This window comes from Gallinula chloropus (genome assembly GCF_964237585.1).
Source record: "Gallinula chloropus genome assembly, chromosome: 1".
Taxonomy (NCBI): domain Eukaryota; kingdom Metazoa; phylum Chordata; class Aves; order Gruiformes; family Rallidae; genus Gallinula; species Gallinula chloropus.
This window is the reverse complement of record NC_140085.1, coordinates 200,069,770-200,091,500: the sequence shown is the minus strand read 5'-3', so window position 1 is coordinate 200,091,500 and position 21,731 is coordinate 200,069,770. Positions and strand designations below refer to the sequence as shown.

Genomic DNA, 21,731 nt, shown 5'->3' with positions numbered 1-21,731 from the left:
CTTCTCCTGTATTTAAAGCTCTTCCTTACTTCCATTCAGGATAAAGATACCTACGGTTCTGGCAGGCAGTGGAAGAAATACTCTACATCATCTGATCCGCTTGTTCCACCCAGATCCAGTCCTTTCCATAGACTTTTTCCTAAATGGAATTATTATTTGGCTCAAAGCATTATTAGCTGGCTGCTGCAATTTCAAACATTGCTAAAAAGTGCTACTGTATCCTTACATTCTTACGTTCATCACCTGCAGCTCAGAGTTTGTCTGCAAATAGCTTTCACTTGTATAACAATCACTGTTAAGAATATTCACTTTTGTCTTCAGAGTACAGAAAGGCAGCGCCGATCATGTATCCCCTGTAAACAGAAGAAAGTTTCAGAGTCCAGGAAGCTGTCATAGCCAAAAAAATTGGTTTCAGCTGTACAGCTGAAGAACTTGGCATCGGTTACTAGTGTTCAGCTATGCACAACTGTACAGTTTTCAGATCGGTATTTCTGGAAATTTAACTTTGCTCTTGAAGAATCATCGTGCCTGACATCTCTTTGCACTTCCATAATTCTGCACTTTCAATAAAAACAGCCCTTTCATAGGCTTTTCACAGCTTGTTTACCTGTACCTATGTGCTTCTGTCACTTACGACAGCCTTCTGTGTGTACCACTGCAAAGGCTCATCCTTCATTATGCCTTGAGAAGGTCCCCTCCTGGGACGGACTGGCCAAGCAAGCCTCACTTGCCAGGAACATCAGCTTTCAAACCAGCTGGCCAGATTTCGTACAGTCTTGATTTGATTCCCAGCTGCCTTCACAGCCTCACAAACCTTGCAGAAATGCTCGTCCCAGAACGAGGTGACGTGGACCTCATACTTCTTCCTCCAGGCAAAATACCTCCTGTAGTTGGGTTTGCTTTTATCGAGGAATTTCAGGTAGGTGGCCAGCAGCTGGGGGCTGGGGAAATCATCGACGTGAATGAAGGAGTCGGGGGGGATGAAGCGCTCATAGTTGGCCCTGCGGGGCCCGAGGACGACAGGCACGGCGCTGGCAGCAAAGGCGTTTCTCCAGAGCTTCTCGGTGATGTAGTCAGTGTGCTGGGAGTTCTCGAAGGCCAAGTAGAACTTGTAGGCCGAGACAGTCTCCACCACACCGCCCTCGGCCAGCGCCAGTCCCCACGCCCCATAGACGTCGATGGCGAGATGCTCCTTCAGCTGGCGGTAGTACCGCACCCGGGCGTGCTCCTCGTTCCAGTTGCTGATGACCCAGGCCACCAGCCGCGTCTTGCGGGGCAGGACGAAGGGCCGGGGCTCCGGCGGGGCGTACAGGTACCCGTAGGGCACAAAGACATCCGAGTCCCGCCGGTAGGACATGGTCCAGTTGAAGAGACCGGCCAGCCCCCGCAGCCCGGGCGAGTGCGAGGGCGACTCGAAGTTCATCCACACCCAGAGCTGCCGCGGGGGCCGCGGCGGGGGCCCGCGCGGCAGCCCCTCGGCGCCGTGCTGCGCCAGGTCGCGGTGGTGGAAGAGCACCGCCTGCGCCTCGCCGTAGCGGCTCCGGTCGGCGCTGAGGCGGCAGCCCGAGATGTTGTAGCGCCGGCGGCAGTCGGCCATGCGCCGCGGGCGGCCGAAGGGCTGCCACCAGAGCAGCACCGTCACCTCGCCGCCCTCCCGGTCTCCCGCCGCGGCCCGAGCCGCCGCTGCCGGCTCCGGCAGCCGCGCGTAGAGGACGAGGGCGGCAGCCGCGGCCATCAGCCCGGCCGCCAGCACCCACCGCCGCCCGCGCAGCCACCGCCGCCACGGCCGCGGGCACCTGGGCCGGCCGGCGGGGCGGCCGCAAAGCCCCGGCTCCATCCAGGCCTCTCGCTGCCACCGCTCTGCCCTCGGCGGCCGCCGCGGAGCAGCCGCGGGGCCGGGGTCGGGGCCGGGCAGCGCATGCTGCGGCTGGGGCTGGGGCTGGGGCTGCTGCCGTCGCCGCCTCTCAGCCCCCACCCCCTGCCCCGGGGAGGCGCCGGTGCCGCCGCCCCTCCCGGCCATGCCGGCCCGTCCTCCCCGCGGCGGCCAACAACTCCACCGCCCCCCCGGGCCGGCCGGCCGCCCGCCCCATCGCCGCGGCCCGCCCCTAGGTGCCGCCCTGCTCCGCCCGCAGGGCACCGCCGCCGCTTGGGCCGCGGGAGAGCGGTCCCCAGGCTCCCAGGATGTCTCCGGGGCCTCATCCCCTGCGCTCCGTGCAGCAGGTGCCGCGGTGGCAGCCCCGGGGGGCGCGGAGGTGGCGGCGGGCAGGTGCAGGCAGCCCGCGCTCCCTAGCCCGCCCGTCGCTCTTCTCGACTGGGGGCCGCGAAGGGAACTTGTGTCTCCACGCCGGGGAAGGGCCCCGCTGCCCCGAGCCCCGGCACACACAGGGAGGGGTGTGAGGACGACTGGCGGGGACCACCCGCGCCCTGCCAAGGCCGGAGGAGCACGGGGCCGAGGAGCGGGGCCGGCGGAGAGCCCTGCCAGGCCGGCCCCGGGGCACGTCTCCCTCGCCCAGGAGAGCGCCGCGCTGCTCCGCCGCCTCCCGTGCGCCTTCTCGCTTCTCCAGTCCGCGCCTGAAACGCTCTGGGGCTTTAAACCCCGGGCAGAAGGGTTCTCCCACACCGGCTGGGCTGCCGTGGCTGTGCGGAGAAGCTCTTTGGAAGAGGCAGAGGAGCTTCTTTTAAAAGAGTTGGAATTTAGAGAGGGAAGTTGAGAGAGCGTTTTAATAAATCACTTCTTTAAGGGCAGGAGGAAAAAAAAAAAAGAGAAGTGACAGCAGCCACAGTTGCTTTGAATTCCTGCCAAATTCCGTTTCAAGCACCTCTAAAAAGGATTAACAATTTGGAAAGCTTAAATTCAAGAAGAGGACATTTTTCGTCCTTTTAAAACTTTTTTAGAACCACATATATTTACATTATAAAAAAAAAACCCTCACTGCTATTTAAAAACTACAAAACCTTACGGTTACCCAAAAACTACTTTTTCCAGCTCTGTGAAACAGAGTTGGTGTGAAAAAAACTGTATCAGATAGGCTTGAAACCTTTTTCCCAAGTCATTGGCTTGAGTGAACTAAGAGGTCATGGATTCCCACAGTTTAGAGACTGCACGGAACTGGAGAATTTCCAGCTCTGACACCATGCATTTTCATGTCCACCAGCTACAGGTCCAAGGCCCTCTCATAGAGATCTACTGAAGGCAGTGGAGTTACACCAGGCATAAATCCTCACTGGCTGTTTGGATTGCAGCATAGCTGTTACAAGCCACATAGGCCAGGGTCCTGTGACATGTCTCTTTCTTAGTAAAAAAAGTGATTCAAGCCTGTTTACCCTCAAAAATACAGAACAGTTGAGTGTGAGGCTGTTGTTACATGATTAACTAGGTCATGTGCATGCAATAAGCTTATTAATTGGGACACCCTCCACTAGCCCAGGTTGTCCAAAGCCCCATCCAACCTGGCCTTGAACACTGCCAGGGATCCAGGGGCAGCCACAGCTTCTCTGGGCACCCTGTGCCAGGGCCTCATCGCCCTTCTTCATTAGGAGGAATTTCTTCCTAATGTCTAATCCAAATCTCCCCTCCTTCAGTTTAAACCCATGGTGTCATCACTTCGTGGTGAACCCAGGTCTTTCCACCGTGGTTGGTGGTCAGCCAGCCCGGTAAGGGAGAGTCAAATCCTGTGATGGCATCAGCTGTACCTAGAATTGATCTGTAACCCATCCAGCACCTTAAACATTACCTAAACCAAGCACAGTCCTTAGTCTGCCTTAATTAAGGATCTGAAAGCTCTACTGTTATTAATCTTAGCCACTTCTACAGGTAACGTGAGAAACCTGGGACCCACTAAAGTTCATAGGAGAACTCACTGAACTACTGTGGAATTCTGATTCACTCAATAAATCTGAGGCACAGAACCTCACAAACCAGTCCAGTTAGCAAATGAAAAAATGAGATTTCATTTACAGGAATAAGGCAAAAAAAATCCAACTAAGTTCTATTGTAACTGAAACCACTCTGGCTCCAACAGACAGTAACACAGGTTCAGGATGTTGGTTGGGATGTTAGTGCTACAGCGCTGACTTCAGAGGTCCGAAGATCTATGGCTGATGACCTGTAATGCTTAAAATCACTTGCCCATGTAAGATGAGGTTTCTCAATCTGTACAGAAGGTGAACTGAAGGTGGCATCCCAAACCATGGGGGGAACCTCTGACTGCAAACACGCTGGTCTGAGGGAGACCAACTCAAACTGGCCCTCTTGGGGGGCTCCATTTATACCCGATTCGAATGTGACCTGTGGTCATATATGGTCATATAGCCTGCCCATTGGCCAAAGATCTCAGCTATGTCACCTGTCAGCTGGCACAGCCACTGCTACATGGGCATCATTCAAACTGCAGTGGGAAGGTTTTCCCAAGGGCTTTGTCAGGGCCGGTGCATCTGCCACCATCAGCTGCAGTGGCACTTCTTAGTTTCCTCCAGGGCTGAAATGTCAGCATTGATACACGACTTTGGAGGAGCCTTTGTCTAGTTAAGTTTTCATTTCCCCTGCCTGAAGATTGAGTGCTAAGCCATTCCAGCACCAAAGCCTAGCTAATTGCATTGATGATCCTGCAAATGGTCAACAAAAATGTTGGGTGTTAATTCAGGGTTTATGAAATGTTTCAGGACATCTGTGCTCAATGGAAGTCTTTATAAGCCAAATCTGGGAAAAAAAGGAAAAAAGTATATGCTTTCCTTGTGAAAATTAATAACTAGAATGTACTAGTTACTTGGATTGATCCAGTAGTATACCCTGTTTGTCTTACGGCAAATAAGAATTAGATCAATTCCGATGAGAAGACAGTAGCCTAAAGTGTTTCTGTGAGTAATACTGTTACTCTGAGTTCCTTTTCATGTCCCACCTGCCCCTGTGGAGACTAGTTACATATTACTACGTTTACATTTATACCTTGTTAGAAGTCCACTGGTTCAAAAGTCTTTATAGAATTTGTATCCACAGCCCGATGAAACCTATTTTCAAGGCACATTTTAGAGTTTTTACAAATTACAGATCCAGCTGTTTTGCTCTCACTGTGTGTTCTTCAAACTCCTCCCAACGTGGGAGCTAGCACAGAAATCTATTTTAGTTAGATATTAGTCATAGTCACTACTGAAAGTAATGATAGGCCTTCAGCTAAGAGTCTAGCAGCCTCCTAGAAATTTTGGTGTAGTAAATTTATAAGCAAGAGGTGGTGTGTTGGAGCATGAGGGATATAGGGAGTGACCTCACTGTCCAGACCAGGGTTAGAAGTCAGGTGTTCTCAGACCTGTGTGTAGGTGAGGGATTTCTCTCTACTATTTAATGTCTCATTTCTCTTCATACCAAGAAACACCAGCCTGGCAGAAACCCACAACAGCACCAGTCCACCTCATTTTTGCTGTAAGAAACAGCGTGTCGGTTGTGCGACCATCATCAGCTACTCTGTGCTGGTGGGGCTCTGTCAAGCAGGTTTGTTCACTCTGACTTAGGAAAAAACTCTACAGGCATCACTGGGCAGCACAACATGATGAAGGTTGAGTAGCATTACCAGATGCCTGCAGACCTGCCAGAGGAAACACACCTGGTTTTGGCTGCTTTGGAGGCAGAGTGGCCCAGGAGATACTTCCATGAACCGAGGACCACACATTCTGGCACCACATAGGCAAATTGGGGAGCTGTGGTTTAACTGCTCCATGTTGCTGCTAGGAATTTAAAATAAAATGCTGGCTGTTGGTAATGAAGCTGTTGCAAAATAAAAAGTATCTTGTTTATTTGAAGGTTAAATGTTTGCCATTTCTAACTGCAGGAAGTGTTTTCCCTTCCCAGCTGTCTTCCTCTTCTACTCTGACTCACTCTGTTTTGTCACACTGGAGACGTATTTAAGCCTAGAAGAGTCTTTGAAGTTACTTGTCAAGTCTCTTGCAAACACAGTTTAAAAGGTACTGCAAGATGCAGTTTCATTCTCAGCCATAGCCATCAAGGAGGGAAACCCTGTGGAGTTTTTTATCCTAAGAAAACGTGATCAGCTTCAAAGAGTAGCAGCTGCTATCTGGTACCAAAACAACCCGAAGAATTACTTTGAAATCTCTTCTTCATAAATAGTCCCCATGGTCTCAACGCGAGTTTTTGCTAAGAAAAAACTTAAATCCTCTATGAAAAAGAGTGATAAAAGTTTGGTTATGTATAAACTTTAGCAGAAACTTTAAATGTCTGCAGTTAGATGACCCAGTGTTTCATATTCAGGATTGTGATCTTTCTGCTTGAGGATTTAAAATTCTGAAATATGATGACAGATAAAAGACTCAGTTGAAAGTTGATGCCTATCTTGTTGGATGAACAGCTTCTGGACAGGCAAGCAAGCCTATGTTACTGCATATTCAGCAACTGTGATGTTAAAATATTCTGCCTGGGTACAATTCTGCTTGTGGCTGTGAGCAGTGTTGCATTTAAAGTTGGTATTTCCAGGTCAAAGCACAGGCATGAGCAAACATGCTGTGCACACTGTGGACAGAGGAACCTGTCCCAGAACCCTCTTCAACCTTCCATGGCAGTGTATATCTTCATTGTTCACCCGTGTAGACCAAATGCCAAATCACAGCAGAAAACTTTCTTACCAAAACCACAGCCCCTCAGATACTCTGACATGTGTGCCCAAATCATCAAGTCCCAATTTGGCTCTGTGGAGATTTGTTAGCAGTTATCATGGATTTCAACCCTCCTTGGTTTTCGGAGCACTGGACTGCATCTTACAGAGCAACAGCAGCATGGGCTCTGATGCTCTCTTCTTCACAGACTCACAGCACAGTTTGGGTTGGAAGGCACCTCTGGAGATCATCTAGTCCAACCCTCCTGCTAAAGCAGGATCACCTAGAGCAGGTTGCAAAGGATAGTGTCTTGAATATCTCCAGAGATGGAGACTCCACAGCCTCTCTGGGCAGCCTGTCCAAGGGCTCCATCACCATCCCAGGAAATAAGTTTTTCTTCATGTTTAGGTGGAACTTCCTATAGTCAAGCTTGTGCCTATTGCCCCTTGACCTGTCGCTGGGCACCACTGGAGAGAACATGTGTCTTTCAAAACAGCAGTGTTTAGTTTGGAAATGAAATAATGTTAAAAAGCTAAGAGGAACTAGTAGCTGAATAGCTAATCAGGAAAAAAAATCACTATGTTAAAATGTGAGCACAGTTAATTTAAATAACCCAAAGCCCTATTTCATAATTATAGATATATTAAAAACATAGTAAAAATAATGCCATTACTATAATATTACTCAATGTTATTATATTTAAATTGCTTAGTTTTATTTAAATGAAAGATGAGACACATAAAAGGGTCCTGAGCACATATTGGATTAGCTAAGAATTCCCCACACCTGGTAACGGAGATAAAATATTCAGTAGAAGAGATCTGAAGGACATCTCTCAGCTGTACAAGGTTGCATGTAAAGGAAGGAGCAAAGGCACAAATGAGATTCCCAAATCTGCCTCTGCTGCAGCAAAACTGAGCCAGTGCAGGAATCCAGGATAGACCCAGAATGTCCTTCAGTTTGGAAAATTTTAAAACAAGTTCATGAAACAAAAATTACTAAGAATGAGAAAGCAAGGGAAGGGGAGGGGAATAAAAATGAAGCAAGGAGCAGCAGTGAGATGCAACAAGCTCAATCAAAGGCTCTATCTGAAACCCCAGTGTATTTCCAACATTATTGTGTGGTTCATGCTCAAATTTGCATCTAAAAAGTGAGAATGATGTTTTCAAAAGCAGCTACTCCTCTAGTGCCTCAGGTGCAATTTTCAGTGCCAGTAATTTTTTCATTTACAAGTCAAATGGAAATGCTGAAAAGAGTTGGCTTGGAGACAGCTAAGGGTTGGGGGTTTTCCCCCCTTTCTCACTGATACAAAAATAACCCCAAACTTTTTCATGTCAGAGAAGAGTTCCAGACAAAAAACAAACATCCCATTTCACAGATAATCATAAAGAAAACCAAAGGAACACAAAGTCTAGCTCCTCAAAGCTGCCACTGAGACTCTTCCTTTTTAACCATATTCAGTGTGGTTTAGGTATTTCCTTAGGATCTGAGGGCCCCAGGAACAAAACAAATCTCTTAGGATCACACCTTAGGAAAGATGTGAATTGCCAGTCTGAGTTAGCACTGGGAATAAGAAGCTTTTCAATTCTGGTTTTAAATTATCCATCAGTCCTTGTTCTTTTTTCTTCTTTTCCCCTCTCACTGTACACTTCCATCCTTTAAAAAGACAGTAACATTTGTTTATCCCACAAATGTGCTGGAGGGATGTCTGGGAAGAATTCTGGCAATGTAAACTAGGGTAAGCACTAGGTAGTATTAAGTTGGAAAAGAACAGGCTACAATTATTCTAGAAATAGGGCAAAGACTGATCATTAAGTTAATTGTTAAAGACAAACCCAGGAAATATCATGCCTACCAATGCAGTCCACCACCTCCTCACTTGATTGTGGGTTGCCATCTCCTTCCCCTCTCACTCCTATTTATAGTTCTTCTCCCCAGGTCGTCCAGGCAATCTATCATAGAATTGTAGGGGTTGGAAGGGACCTCAAGAGATCCTCGGAGTATATCACTCCTATATATTTCTTGTGCTACCACAGAACTCAGGAAACAATGTCAATCCTACTAGATAAGGTGAATCTCAGCTCTTTCTATCAGTTTTCAGTCATCAAAGAGGTGACATTCCATAGTCATAAAAGCCAACTCCTCATTTTCAACTCTAGGGCTCTTTCTGGAGCCCTCAACACAAGAAGGACATGGACCTCTTGGAGTGGGTCCAGAGGAGGCCACAAGGATAGTCAGGGGGCTGGAGCACCTCTCCTACAAAGATAGGCTGGGAGAGTTGGGCTTGTTCAGCATGGAGAAGAGAAGGCTCCTGAGAGACATTATAGCAGCCTTCCAGTACCTGAAGGGGCCTACAGGAAAGATGGGGCAGGACTGTTTGTAAGGGCATGTAGCAATAGGATGAGGGGTAACGGTTTTACACTAGAGCAGGGTAGGTTTAGATTAGACATGAGGGTGGTGAGACACTGGAACAAGTTACCCAGAGAGGTGGCGGAGGCCCCATCACTGGAGATATTCAAGGTCAGGCTTGATGGGGCTCTGAGCAACCCCATCTAGTGAAGATGTCCCTGCTTACTGCAGGGGGGTTGGACTAGATGGCCTTTAAAGGCCCCTTCCAACCTTACACATTCTGTGGTTCTGTGACCAACAGTATCAATCCGTTCCTCAAGCCCTACCCCTCACCACTAGGACTGAGGAAGAACCACCTGGGCATCTATGTCCTTGACTTGCCCTGCAGCAATGCAGTCATACTTGACACACTCCATGGCAGTGTCACTGGCAACCACATGGAGTAGCAGCAGGGAGTCAAAGTCTGAAGCCCAGACAAGACTCAGGATGCTCTCGACATCTTCCCAGACCTCAGCTTCGCTACAAACCTCCCTAGACAGCACACTGGGGCAGCAAATACGTGTACCTTCTCCTCCTCTGGTACCTCCTCCAAGCATCCATGACCTTTCAAAGCTAACTTTTATTCTGGTTTTATACAGTACCTAGAACATCCACGCTTGTTTCCTATGTGGTGTGATAACACAAACCAAACTCATGATCATTTGGTATTAACTCACTGGTTAAGAGTGAGAGTTAAGTGACAGTTAAGTGAGAGTCATTTCAGGTTCCATGCTGCCTCTGTGGTTCTTTGGCACTACGGTAACTCCTATATATGGACACATCACAGGCTTATCTATGATAAAGTTTTATTAAATCAGGCTAGATATCAAATCACAAACTCTTGGCTCATGAAATGCTCAGTGTAATGAAGGGTCTCAGCCTAAGGCATTTTAAGGCATCTCTTTAATTACGTTACAATCTGCTGCTGGAACCTAGAATCACTTTGGAACAGGGCAGCCTACGAAAACATCAAGTTTCACATTTATATCAGCAAGAACATTCTGTAATCAGTGGATTGTGACATCTTCATCACTGGCTGAAATATGGATCAGATTTGACTACTGCAACATCTGATAAAAAAGCAGTATGAGGGTATGAATAAAACAACAAGAAAAAGGGAGTAAGTCCTTATCCAAGTAGAACTTTGTTCAGAAGCTTAGAAATACCGCTCTACACTTCCAAAGGCAGCTAGTCTTTCTGATGTTTGATTTAGCACATCAAAACAGGCTTGGGTCTTCACAGCACTGAAGTTCAGCTCTCTGTAAAGAAACAAGATCCACTGTAAGGTTATGAATGAGACACCACACAGTGAGCCCCCCAGAGCAGTACTCACATTTAGGGAAAGGTGGTAAATGAGAGAAGCAAAAATAAGTGCATTAACCTCCATAAATTCAGCAATGTGGGTATATTTTTTTTCTTTTTGCCTCTTCTACTTATTTCTCCCACATATTTTTCCTTTTATTTTTTTCAGTTTGTGCCCCTGCGTTGCTGAACTGTCTTCTCTTGTCTCCAGGTTCCTTTAGGAATTCCTGACCTTCTGTTCTATATTTCCTCACCCCCCTTGTCTGTGTTCCTTCCTTTTCCTGTCAGGGATGCCTCTCCTTGTGGCACTAAGCACAGTAGGCTCATTTTCACCCTAGGAACCCCTCTTCTTTCTTTGTCCATTCCCATGGTCTGTACACACTCCATCTCCCAGTCACATTATCAGGTCATTTTTTCCCCAGATCCTTACACAGAAGAGGGTGTGTGAATAGAAATGGTTTGGTGGGGGTAGGAGCTGAAGCCAGTTTTTCTCCTGTCTTGTTTCTTTCCTGCCACCTCTCCTTTCACATTACCTGCCTATTCTGCTGCAAAATGGGCAGTATAGCTAGTGAGAACGCCACCACTTGTTTCTAGCTGTAGTCCTTAGAAATGAATGTACATCTGAATTCCCAAAGGAAACCCAACAGATCCCATACATTTCAGCACCTAAATAAATCTGAATAAACTATTTTCTTTAAAGCTTTGCTTTCCCACAGATCTTAAAAGGAAACGGAGGGGATCAGGATCTTTGAAATCTCTGTGCCTTCACTAGAAGCCTCACATACATGAGTTCAGTCGGTGTCTGTAAATTCTGAGGCATCCTTTGGTTGTATTTTCTATGGTGTGGTTAAAATTTTCTTGATTTAGGGACGCTGCCAGAAGTGACTGCAGATAATACCTGGCATAGATTAGGCCTCCTCTGTAATCACAACATTCCTACAAGCATTAAGTCTGGAGTAAAGGCAGCTGTGGGGGAAGGCTGTACTGGTTAAGTGCTTCTTACAGCAACTTCACTTAATTCTTCCTGCTGTTGTAACTAAGATCCCACCATCTCCACAGCTCACAAGATCAAGACAGGAAGAAAGAGGTGATAGTCACACAGCTAGTTGTACTTTGAAACCACTAGCCCCCAAGAACATGAGAAACTTCATTTAATGGCAAAATAGGCTGAATTCACACATTCTGCAAGCTCATGGCACTAACAACATTCCTGTTACAAAGCTAACAGACTCTTGTGTTTCCTTAGGGTTGGAAGCTCTCACCTTCCACTACGAAGTTAATACATTTCACTGAAAGAAGGAAGGTGGGCACATTGAGATGACTATGCTAAAATCTACCACCTCATAAGGAAAAGATCTGCTCCACAAAAGCCACATTCCACGGTCTGTGAAGAAAGAAAGGAAAGAAATCCACACTGACCATTGCAGGCAAATGCAAAAATGCCTGAAGTGGCACCTAGATCAATCTCTTTTCAGGAGGTGTCCTGAAAGGAGGGGTTTTCCAAGCATTTGAATTGTTTAAGATTGGATGTTAGGGAAGGCAAGTAAAGTTCATTGTGGACACAAAACCAACTGCTCACCCATCAGTAGGAAACAAGTGACTATTCCACATGTTTACAAAAGATTTCAGCATATGAAATATGGTCACTCATCACAGCAGTCCTTACCAGGTTTCTTAAAAGAAGAGGTGGGTTAGCTCTGCAGAAAGACACCCAGAGGTGATTACCATAAGACCACATAAGTAATCTGATGAAAAAAATAACACTGCACAAACCAGATCTGCAGTCCTGTGAGATGTCTCTGAATTATAAAATATTATTACCTTGCAATTCTAAAATGGGGTGTTACAATGGAATTTTCCTATTGTTGACTCTTACTTTCTATTCTTGCATGCCTTGAGTAGAATTGAGGCTGTAGAAGAGAACTGTTTCTGTTTTGTGACACTGGCTTCAGGCTTCCAACTGAGAAATTCTTTTTCCCACTCCGAACTCCTTCCAGAGCCACTGTTAAAATTTGACAAAATGATACCATTATAACTGATTAATTCAACAAGTTCAAGAATTAATGCAACTTTTGAAAAGACAGTCCTTTTGCTCTATGCATTGATTAGAAGTAGTTAAGCAGGAAGCTATAATCTTCCTCCACAGTTAATGAAAAGAGATTGACATCTTCAGAGAGCAATTCAGGCTGCTGAAGGTATACAACGCTCTCTACTGTCTGCAGAGCAGCTTAGGTTTCCAGCTGAAGCAGGATGCAGCTGATCTATAGCATATTAGAAAGAGCAGTAATACCAACAGTGCATCCAGTGTGATTTGTTGGTCATACTGGAATACCAAATGCCCTCGCAAAACAACCAAACACACCCCTCCCTCAAAAAAAAACAAACCCAAAACAAAAACCAAACAAGCACCAAACCAAACCCAAGTCAACACCACCAAGACAAATAAAAATCCCCCTAATTTATTTAGGGGAAAGGTTACTAATTTACTAACAATGTAATTTATATTAAAAAAACTTATGAATTATCTTAACTGTATAAATCAGTAACCATCCAACCTGACAGCTGCTGTTTATCAGCGCTCAGGCCACTTTTGGAGCACCTCTGATTCTCCAGATGTAAAAGGAATGATGTATCCCCTAAATAATCTCTACACTAGCAGCTATTTAACCTTATTCTACATTGTTATGCATATAACATATGGTATACATACTTTTTATACACTGAGCTTGTTATAATACAGATATTATACACCTCTGTAATAAATATTTGCAGTGTGTCTGTATTATCTTTAGTAATTTAAGCCCTTGTAACATACATTTCACTGTGGGACTCCCCAGAAAACATATAAGGCAGCATCCATTTAGACAATCAAACTGAAATATTCCAGACAATTTGCATCTATTGGGAAATGGAAGCAGTGAAGCATAGTTGGGTTCAGCTCTTAGTAACATCTGACACAGGAGCAGCCTGTGTAACATCTGCAATTCAGCTGCTTGCAGAGAACACCTTTACAGTCAATGGGAAAACAGGCATTTTTGGGGCATGGCATGTGCAACGGGAGGTATCTAGGACAAGCCAGAAGAATTACGTTTTCAAAGTGCCTTTTTCTCTCCATTTACTATAAGGAGCCTAATCATACTAACAGAGTTGCAGGTTCAAGTGGTCTTTATATCTGACAGGAGACTGATTACATCACCCAGTTTAAGTAGATTTCTATGAATCCAACTATTTTAAATTCATTTTGAGTGAGTTTAGACTGTAGTTAGCAAGGGTCTTGACCCTACATGAGAGAAAGATGATCAGTGCACCTCTCCTGTGAAGACAAGCTAAGAGAGTTGGACTTGACAAGGCTCAGGGAAGACCTTACTGAAGCCTTCCAGTACCTAAAGGGGGTTTAACAGAAAAGACGGAGAGGGACTCTAACAGGGAGTGTAGTGGCAGGACAAGAGGCAATGGGTTTAAACTGAAAAAGGATAGAGTTAAATTTGATATGAGGAATAAATTCTTCCCTGTGAGGGCAGTGAGGCCCTGGCACAGGGTGCCCAGAGAAGCTGTGGCTGCCCCTGAATCCCTGGCAGGGTTCAAGGCCAGGTTGGATGGGGCTCTGGGCAACCTGGGCTAGTGAAGAGTGTCCCTGCCCATGGCTGGGGGCTGTAACAAGATGGGCTTTGTGGGCCCTTCCAACCCAAACCAGCCTGTGGTTCTATGAAAACATAAAAAGTTCTTTCAAAATTTTCCAAATTTGGAAACAAAGGCAAAAAAAGTCATATAGCTATATGTATGTGTGTACAGTGATGGGCTTGTGCCAACAAAACACAGCTTAATATAAGCAAGGAATGACTTTATTCTACAAACTAGTATGTGAGGTTACAGTTTGGGAAGTGTGTACTGGGGAGCAAAAGCATTGTGGATTTAGCAAGAACAGCTGACAAGCACTTCAAGCTCCTAGTATTAACATTAGCTCTACTGTAGCTCTAAAGTAAGTAGAGGACACTCTTTCTACAAAAGATGGTGATACAAATACTGAAATACTGTGATCAGATTTGGTATTTGCATTTTAAAAGAGGAGGGAAAACAACTTGTGAACATATAAAAAGAGCCAAAGCCAAATATGTGCATATGTACGTTCTCTGGAAGAAAACCCTGGATATTGAAAAAGGCACTATTATATACCCAAGAAAAACAAGGACCTGGATTGTGCAAATTCAAATTATTAATTAGGTTTGGTTTTTCTTTTAAATACATCAACCACTAGAGAAAACTAATGAAGGAAGCTGTGGAATAACCAGCTTTACTCAGTGGACTATACAGAGAGGTACCAAATAAAATACAACAGCTTGGCTTAATAAAGGCAGTAAGACCTTAGACTCAACCAGATAAGATGACCTATCCTTAAATATTACAAACTTCTGAAAATTGATTTTCTACAATGAGATTACTAGATCTTGTGGTTGCAAGGGCCCACCAGCATGATGCAAGTTTTGACTTACATGGGTCGCATGGCTTCAGGCTCATTCATGCACCAAGACTAGCAAATGAGCTTGGATCAGGGCTAATGTTTTAAGTGCAAAGTACTTAAAATATGTATTAAAAATGGTGAATCTAAGTGATCTTTGTTATATTCTTCCAGCATTAAAATCTCCTGTGGTTAAAGCCCACTAATTATTTCCACTCTGATCTTACCTTTTTTACCTCCAGTTCTCAGAACTTTTAATAGTTTAGCTAGACTGAACACCTTCTTCCCTCTTAGACTTCCGTTTCTTCATTTGCCTACTGTAATCAAGTCTCTTTTAAGCTGCCTAAACAGACTGAATTTCTAATTGTTTTCACTGTTTTCCTGCCCTTTACTTACCCTTATCACTCTTACCTCAACTTGTTCAACACCAACTCCAGTTTTGAGAAGCAGAAGGGGCCAAAGTATTCTAAGAACTCCAGCATTTCTTTCAAAGAAAAAGCTAACAAAACCTCCCTACTGCTTGGCAATTGTTTCTGTTTTAATAAAGTGATAGATCATATGGAATTACCCATGTTCTCTATGATCCTGTAATTTCAGACTAAAAACATCAGTAAAGACTATATGCAGTTCTTCTGTTTCTGAATGTTACCCAGGCTATTACACAAATGTTCTGGGATTTTTTTTTTACATAATTTTGCCACAGTTCCTCAAAACAATGAGCATTTCATTTGCCCTGGCAAACCCTGGCCAACGCTGGTAAGGAGGATTACCTGCAGCTGGATGTTTAGCATAGCATGCTTCTTTCTGAAAACGAAGCTCTTCAAGGATTTCTTTAACTCTCCTAGATGGCTCAACATATACGTATTTCTTCCCTGTTGGTAAAACACATTACAAAAGAACCAGTTAATTTAACCCCCTTATACTGCTAACATGCCTTGCAAACGTAATGTCATTTTATGCCTCTGTACTTCTGCCTTTAATACCATCGAAGACACATGGTTTACAAACACTCGGTAGTGTTCAGCCAGGCCCTGCTCCCCAACATGAAGCAATTCCATGCCACAGACCACGGTGGGTAAATCTAACAGGGGAATGCTGGTGGGCTGCAGCGTGGGGGGGTCTCTCACCTGAGAGACAAGGCCACTGCATCTCCCCATGGCGAGCAGCCCAAGGCAGGGCCACTCATGGCCATCTCCGAGGAGGTGCCCTCGATGACAGAGATCTCCAAGGACCTTAAGAGGGATGGTGGAGTAGGGGTCCCTGCCTGGCAAGGCACTACCCACACGCCCGCCATGGCAGGCTGCATGGTGCTGGGGAGACAAAGGGTCACCGAGCACGGTGGCTGCGGGGGATCAGCGGGGAGCTGCAGGGGAAAGGCTCCGCTCCCCCGAGGGTCACGGCGAGGGGGGTGCCGCGGTGGGGATGGGGAACGAGGGCCGTGAGGCCAGCCCCAACGCCAGGCCGGGGGCCCGCCGCGCTCACAAGGTTGCCCGCCGCCCGCCGCCTCGCCGTGGACATCGTTGCCCGTCTCCTCGGCCGCTGCCGCCAGCTGCTCCGCGCTCTCCGCCCTCATGGCCGCCACCGCGTCCGGGCAGGTACGAGCAGCGCAGACCGGTTGCCACAGGAGCGGGGGCGGGCGCGGGGGCGTTCCGGCTCTGCCCTGGCTCTGCTCCGGCTCTTCCCCGACGACGGCAGGAGGGAGCGCAGCGGTGGCGGAGCGGCGAGCGGCGCCGCGACCCGGTGCCGGGCGGCACAGGCCGCGCCACAGCCCGACATGTTGGGGCGGCGCTCCGGCAGGAGGGCGAGCTCCTGCGGGACCGAGTCCACCTCCTGCCACAGCCTTGTGTCGAGGGAGACGGGTCGGGACCGCCGTTTGGGGTCACCGCTGGGTGCCTGACCCCCTCCACAGGCCACGGTTAGCAACTGGGGGACCTCAGCGGCAGGGTGCGGTCAGCCGCCATCCCCAGGGGACAGCAGGCCATGGCCTCATCATGGCTGCTTGGCGCACGGGGGTCACAGCTCTAGGTGTCGTTAACCCTTCAGCTCTAGGTATCGACGGGCCTCGTTTGTGTCCCTCAGCATCACTGCACTCGGCAGCAGGCACCCAAATCACGAACATTTTGTACCCCGGGGGGTGCTGCCACTGGCCTGCCTTGCCAAAGAACGCTGTGTCCTTGCCTGAGGCAGTGACGGACTGGTGGAAGTGAAGACACAAGAGTCCAGTTTACCTGGATGGATGATGTAGATATACTAATGCTTCCAAGTACTAGCTGGTTTTAATAGTGCTTTTTATAAAATGAGGCATCTTGAGATGTAGATAGGACTGAAGTAGATTTGACGCTATTTGTTTTGCTACTGTTAAAGTTTTGAGAAAGAAGAGCAGCTGGACATTGCAGTACTCAGTGGCTAATGCTGCCAGCAGGCATGCAGGGCAGCTGTCCCGCTTGCCTGGCCAGAAGCTTTGCCCCATGGTAGTTCCCTTGAAATCAAGGTCTTGCATACAGTAATGGGAATCTGTAAGGTACAAACCAAGTCTAGTTACCCAAATGCACAATGTAATCTATTTCTGTATTTTTCCTTGATGCATTTCATGCAATATTCATCTTCCACAGACCTGAAACCAAACTTTCAAAACAATAAGCATTACAATTCATCTTATACCATTCATAGTTCAGAGGCAGTTTTATTTCCTAACAGGAGTGCTGAACAGGGCTTCTAGAAGGGTGAGTGACAACGTGCCTCTACAGATGCTTCATCAGAGCACTGAATGTGGGCCAACATACCCAGACCCTGCTGCTGCTACAAATATGCTTCAGCTCTGTTACTGGACTGGAAAGAAATTGGGGTCACTCAGGCTTTACCACATGACAACCAGGTGTTTTGTTACAGCTGCCATACTGTGTGACGGTACCTCAGGTCTTAGATTCAATTCTCAGTTCAGTTTGATTGACACAGAGAAGCAAGTTTCTCCACCCCTAAATTATAGATGGCGAAGTTGAAGCTCAAGCTCATGGAGCATGCCACTGCTGCATGATTCCTAATTCCTGTGCAATACAGATCATCTTCCGGGCTGACAGCATAGCTGAAGTTGTACCAGTATCCTTCTAAACCACTGTTGATCAAAAGATCTACCTGATCCAAGTAATCATTTGAGATGTACTGAATTAGTACTTGAAAACCCTAATTGATTACATACTTGCAATGTTTTTTGTCTGAAACTTGAACCAAAGTGGGGGAAAAAACAAGGTGGGAAATGTCCATTACTGAATGTCTCAGCTAAATAATCCAGACATGTTGATTCTCCAGAAGAAGGTGAAAGACACAGAGATGTAGACTGATACAGCTGATGTGAACAGTGACAATTTTTCACTTGAACTGAAAAACAGAAGCAGCAAATTATGATCTCTTGTGAAAATATACAAATGAAATAGTATTCAGTGCTAAGACCTGATAAAGACACCTCAGATGAAGGATCCTGAGTCTTCTCTGCACAGCGGTGCTAACTGGCATGACTGCTGAGAGAAGCTGCACCCAAATGCGTGCCAGTGGCCTCAGAATCTTAAGGAACAAAGTGACCAACACGCCCCATCACCCTAAGTTTGGTTAAATGACAGCAGCCAATCCTGGCAGAACTTTTTGAAGCCCAACTCAGATGTGAATTGAAGATATTAAATACAAGGTATCACAAGGTAAAAAAGGTCTCAAATAATAAGTGAATGGTCTGGAAGTTAATAATTTTTGAGGAAAAATACTAGTACAGTTTTTAAATTAAGCTGATATCCTCATATTTGAGTTGGAAGAAGGAATTCCCTTCAGGGATTCTAAAGTGAAAGGGAAACACTGACAAGTATGTAACTGATTCAGACAAGGCAGTATGTTGGCTGTTTACCTTCATACAGTTGAAGTTTACTTGCTCTAACTAATGCCATATGTGTGACATTAAAACTATGCTCCTCAACTTCATTTGCAAGGGAAAAGTAAACAAGATCTTCATAGAAAATAATTCCTTTGAAAAGTACCAGGAAGAAAAAAACCCCACAAAACTACTTTATCATCCTATGAATAACATTTCCAATTTATGAACCGGTGACTACACTGATAACTGAGCTTTCAATTAAACTTACAACCACAAAATATCTATGGTTAAGTATTTTATTTTGTAATACACCAGGATCACTAAGCATTTTGTGTATCACCCAAATAACTTACATTCATTCTGAGCTTTCATGCAGTTTTTAAAAAAGTTGTATTTCTCAAAAAATAATTTTCAAGTGAGCTGTAATAAACTCTGCAGACCCAAGCCAGAATTCTTTCACATAAAGGAAATACTCCAGTTTTCCCCCTGCTTTGACATTACAGACCAATTACAAAAGTCCCTTCAAATTTGTACTAATTACATGGAGACTCTAAATACCTTGAACAACAGTAGTAACACTTCCAACTTCAACTAGGACCATTGAGCCCAGTTGCAAGAAGGGATGTTTTGCCTAGAGAGGATACTAAGGCATCTTAAATGAAAACCCTGTTGCAAGGGGACAGACCACCAGTGACGAGCATGCAGAGCACAAACAAGAGGCGGCAAACCTCCACATTCACCAGCTTAACCCCAGCTTTTACGGGGACACGGCATTTATGCAGTCTTCTACTATCTCAAAAAGGTAGTGGTATATATCAGTCCTCCTAGCAATGTCAAGGGCCGTCTCATCCAAGTTGTTTCTCAGGTCTGGTTTCACGTAGCGGTTCATCAGCAAGAGTTCAAGGGTTTCTCGGCTGTTCTTGTTGCCCGCAGCGATGTGCAGTGGCGTCAGCAAGCCGTTGGTCTGCGCGTTGATGTCCGCACCCTGCTGCAGCAGGAAGGCGGCCACGTCCGTGTTGTTCCACTTGCAGGCGCTGTGCAGGGGCGTCCAGCCGTCCACCGTCTGCGCGTGCACGTCCGCGCCCTGGGCGACCAGCTCGTGCGCGATACCCAGGTGCCCGCTGTAGGCGGCTCGATGGAGAGGCGTGTACTGGTCTTCATCGCGAGCGTTGACTGGGGCCAGCTTTTCGGAGAGGAGCCGCTTCACCGTACTCAGCTATTCAAGGAAAGCAGGTGATGTGATACAGAACTCCCCCCAACAAGTTGTATGTGGTTTACATAAAAACAAATTGTCACTCTCAACGTGCAACAAGCAAATTTAAAATAAAACCCAGCTATTGTTGCTTGGTTACTGGGGTGGTTTTTTCCTGTGGAGTATTTTTTTAATGGGGTGACTTGCAGGTATTTTGGGGGAGGGGGTGTTTGGGGGAGGTTGGTTGCTGGGGTTTTTTTAAAGAGTTACACCCTGAAGAGTCTGGTACAGAAATACAGAGCTCCCGTTGCCCCCACTTTGTTGCAGACATTTGCAGTGCCTCAGGAGTACCCCTGCCTTAGACCTTCTCCCCATTCTCTGAGAAGTCCTAAGTACCTCCACAGAACTGTAGATGGAGCTTGAGTGTGTAATGAAGACAACTAACAAACATAAATCTACACAAGGGTGTAGTAAGAATGTAACAGGACTTGTGGTCATCTCTCCCTCGCTTCCAAAAATAAAAAGTTGGGGATTTATTCTCCATAAAAGGATAGGGAAACAGTCACCCATTACCTGCATGTGGAGCTTCTGAGAAAGTAAGATTTCAGATGCAGCCTCTCCGCCCCCATTAAGGCTTACTTACCAGGAAGAACGAGCCTGGCAGGCGTTCAGGTTATACAACTTTCAGAAGAGTGCTGTTACTTTACCTTTGAACTACAATCAAAGCTTTTGTTCCGAAAGCTAGTGGACCCAGAGACTTTTGAGAGTGTGTGGGCTATGTAGGGAGATGTTTTACATACAGCAGCTTGCAAAACTGAATCAGAATAATCCAGGGAGATGAAGGAAAGTGTAGGTAAATTTGTGTTTGTGGATGGAACTGCAGGTATCTACTCAAAATAAAACTTTCATCAGTGATACACATGACCAGAATAAATGCCTCACCCGATTCTTTTCAGCTGCCCAGAGTAGCAATTTCTCTGGATTCTTTTCCATTTTCTTTTCTTGCGTTTCATACCATTCCTCACTTCTTTCTTGTTCATCGTCGTCATCGTCATCTGACTGTCCGGACCAACAGCTCTGAGTTCCTACAGGAATCAAATGCCTGTGCGTCTCCAGCAATTCAAGTTGGTTAAAATTCTCCATAAAGTCCTCAAACTGCTCGCTGTCATCATCATCCTCATCGATCTGTTTGTCCTTACTCATCTTCGGTGAACATCTGTCAGCAGGAGACACACAACGATACTCAGAGCCACTTTCTCTGTTATTTTGCTCTCACACGTGTCGATAAAAACACCTGAGGGGTGACGCCGGCACCGGCGGCACCACCACGACCGGCAGAACTCGGCGTTCCTGCTCCGAGCGGGGCTCTGCCGGCATCCCCAGGGCGCACCCCCGCAAGGACAGCGCCGCCGGCCCCGCGGTGCTGCGCGGGGTGCTCCCGAAACGCTACACGGTTCGGAAACACACGACTCGGAGAAGAGCCCGACCCGAACAGCCACGTTCCTGTCCCGCCGCCCCGGGCAGCCAGCCCCGCCCGCGCTCCTCGCTGCCCTCCCCTTCCCCACGCTCCGAGCGGCGGCGGGGCGAGCTAGGGGAGGAGAAGCGAGGCCCGGCCCGGCCGCACCTGCCTCCCTCCCCTCCGCAGGGGCCACAGCGCCCCGGGAGCTCCTCGACGCCCACCCCGGCGCCACCGCCCGCCGGGAGCCCGCCCCCGGCGCCAGCCCCGCCCCCGCAGCCCCGCTGTAGGCTGCCGGGCTTGCCGCCGGCGGCTGGCCCCAGCACACGCAGTCCCTCCGGCCTCCCGCCCTACCCCTCTCAGCCGCGCCGCGCTCCCCACCCGCCCCCCGCCCCGCAGCACAACGTACCCGCCGCCGCCGCCGGCCGAGCGCTCTGGGGCGGAGCTACCCGCCGGGGCGGGGCCCGCGCACCGCCCGTCC

At 47.1% G+C, this 21,731-nt stretch overlaps 3 protein-coding genes across 3 annotated transcripts; all 3 read right to left on the bottom strand.

Annotated features, from left to right (window-relative positions):
- Nucleotides 1-739: 739 nt before the first annotated feature.
- Nucleotides 740-2,020, bottom strand: FUT4 (fucosyltransferase 4; the record flags this gene model as incomplete). Its single annotated transcript, XM_084273932.1, has 1 exon — nucleotides 740-2,020. One exon carries the CDS (start codon nucleotides 2,018-2,020, stop codon nucleotides 740-742), a length of 1,281 nt encoding a protein of 426 aa, XP_084130058.1.
- A 7,763-nt stretch (nucleotides 2,021-9,783) lies between these two features.
- LOC311191653 (uncharacterized protein C11orf97 homolog) lies at nucleotides 9,784-16,319 on the bottom strand (the record flags this gene model as incomplete). Its single annotated transcript, XM_084263894.1, has 4 exons — nucleotides 9,784-10,247; nucleotides 12,167-12,292; nucleotides 15,517-15,618; nucleotides 16,229-16,319. 4 exons carry the CDS (start codon nucleotides 16,317-16,319, stop codon nucleotides 10,240-10,242), a joined length of 327 nt encoding a protein of 108 aa, XP_084120020.1. The 3' UTR covers nucleotides 9,784-10,239.
- A 2,571-nt stretch (nucleotides 16,320-18,890) lies between these two features.
- On the bottom strand, nucleotides 18,891-21,703 carry ANKRD49 (ankyrin repeat domain 49). The gene is made up of 3 exons (XM_084263670.1): nucleotides 21,660-21,703; nucleotides 20,737-21,010; nucleotides 18,891-19,818 (listed from the first exon to the last, which is right to left on the bottom strand). The coding sequence occupies exons 2-3, from the start codon at nucleotides 20,995-20,997 to the stop codon at nucleotides 19,360-19,362; spliced, it is 720 nt and encodes a 239-aa protein (XP_084119796.1). The 5' UTR covers nucleotides 20,998-21,010; nucleotides 21,660-21,703; the 3' UTR covers nucleotides 18,891-19,359.
- Between the last annotated feature and the right edge of the window lie 28 nt (nucleotides 21,704-21,731).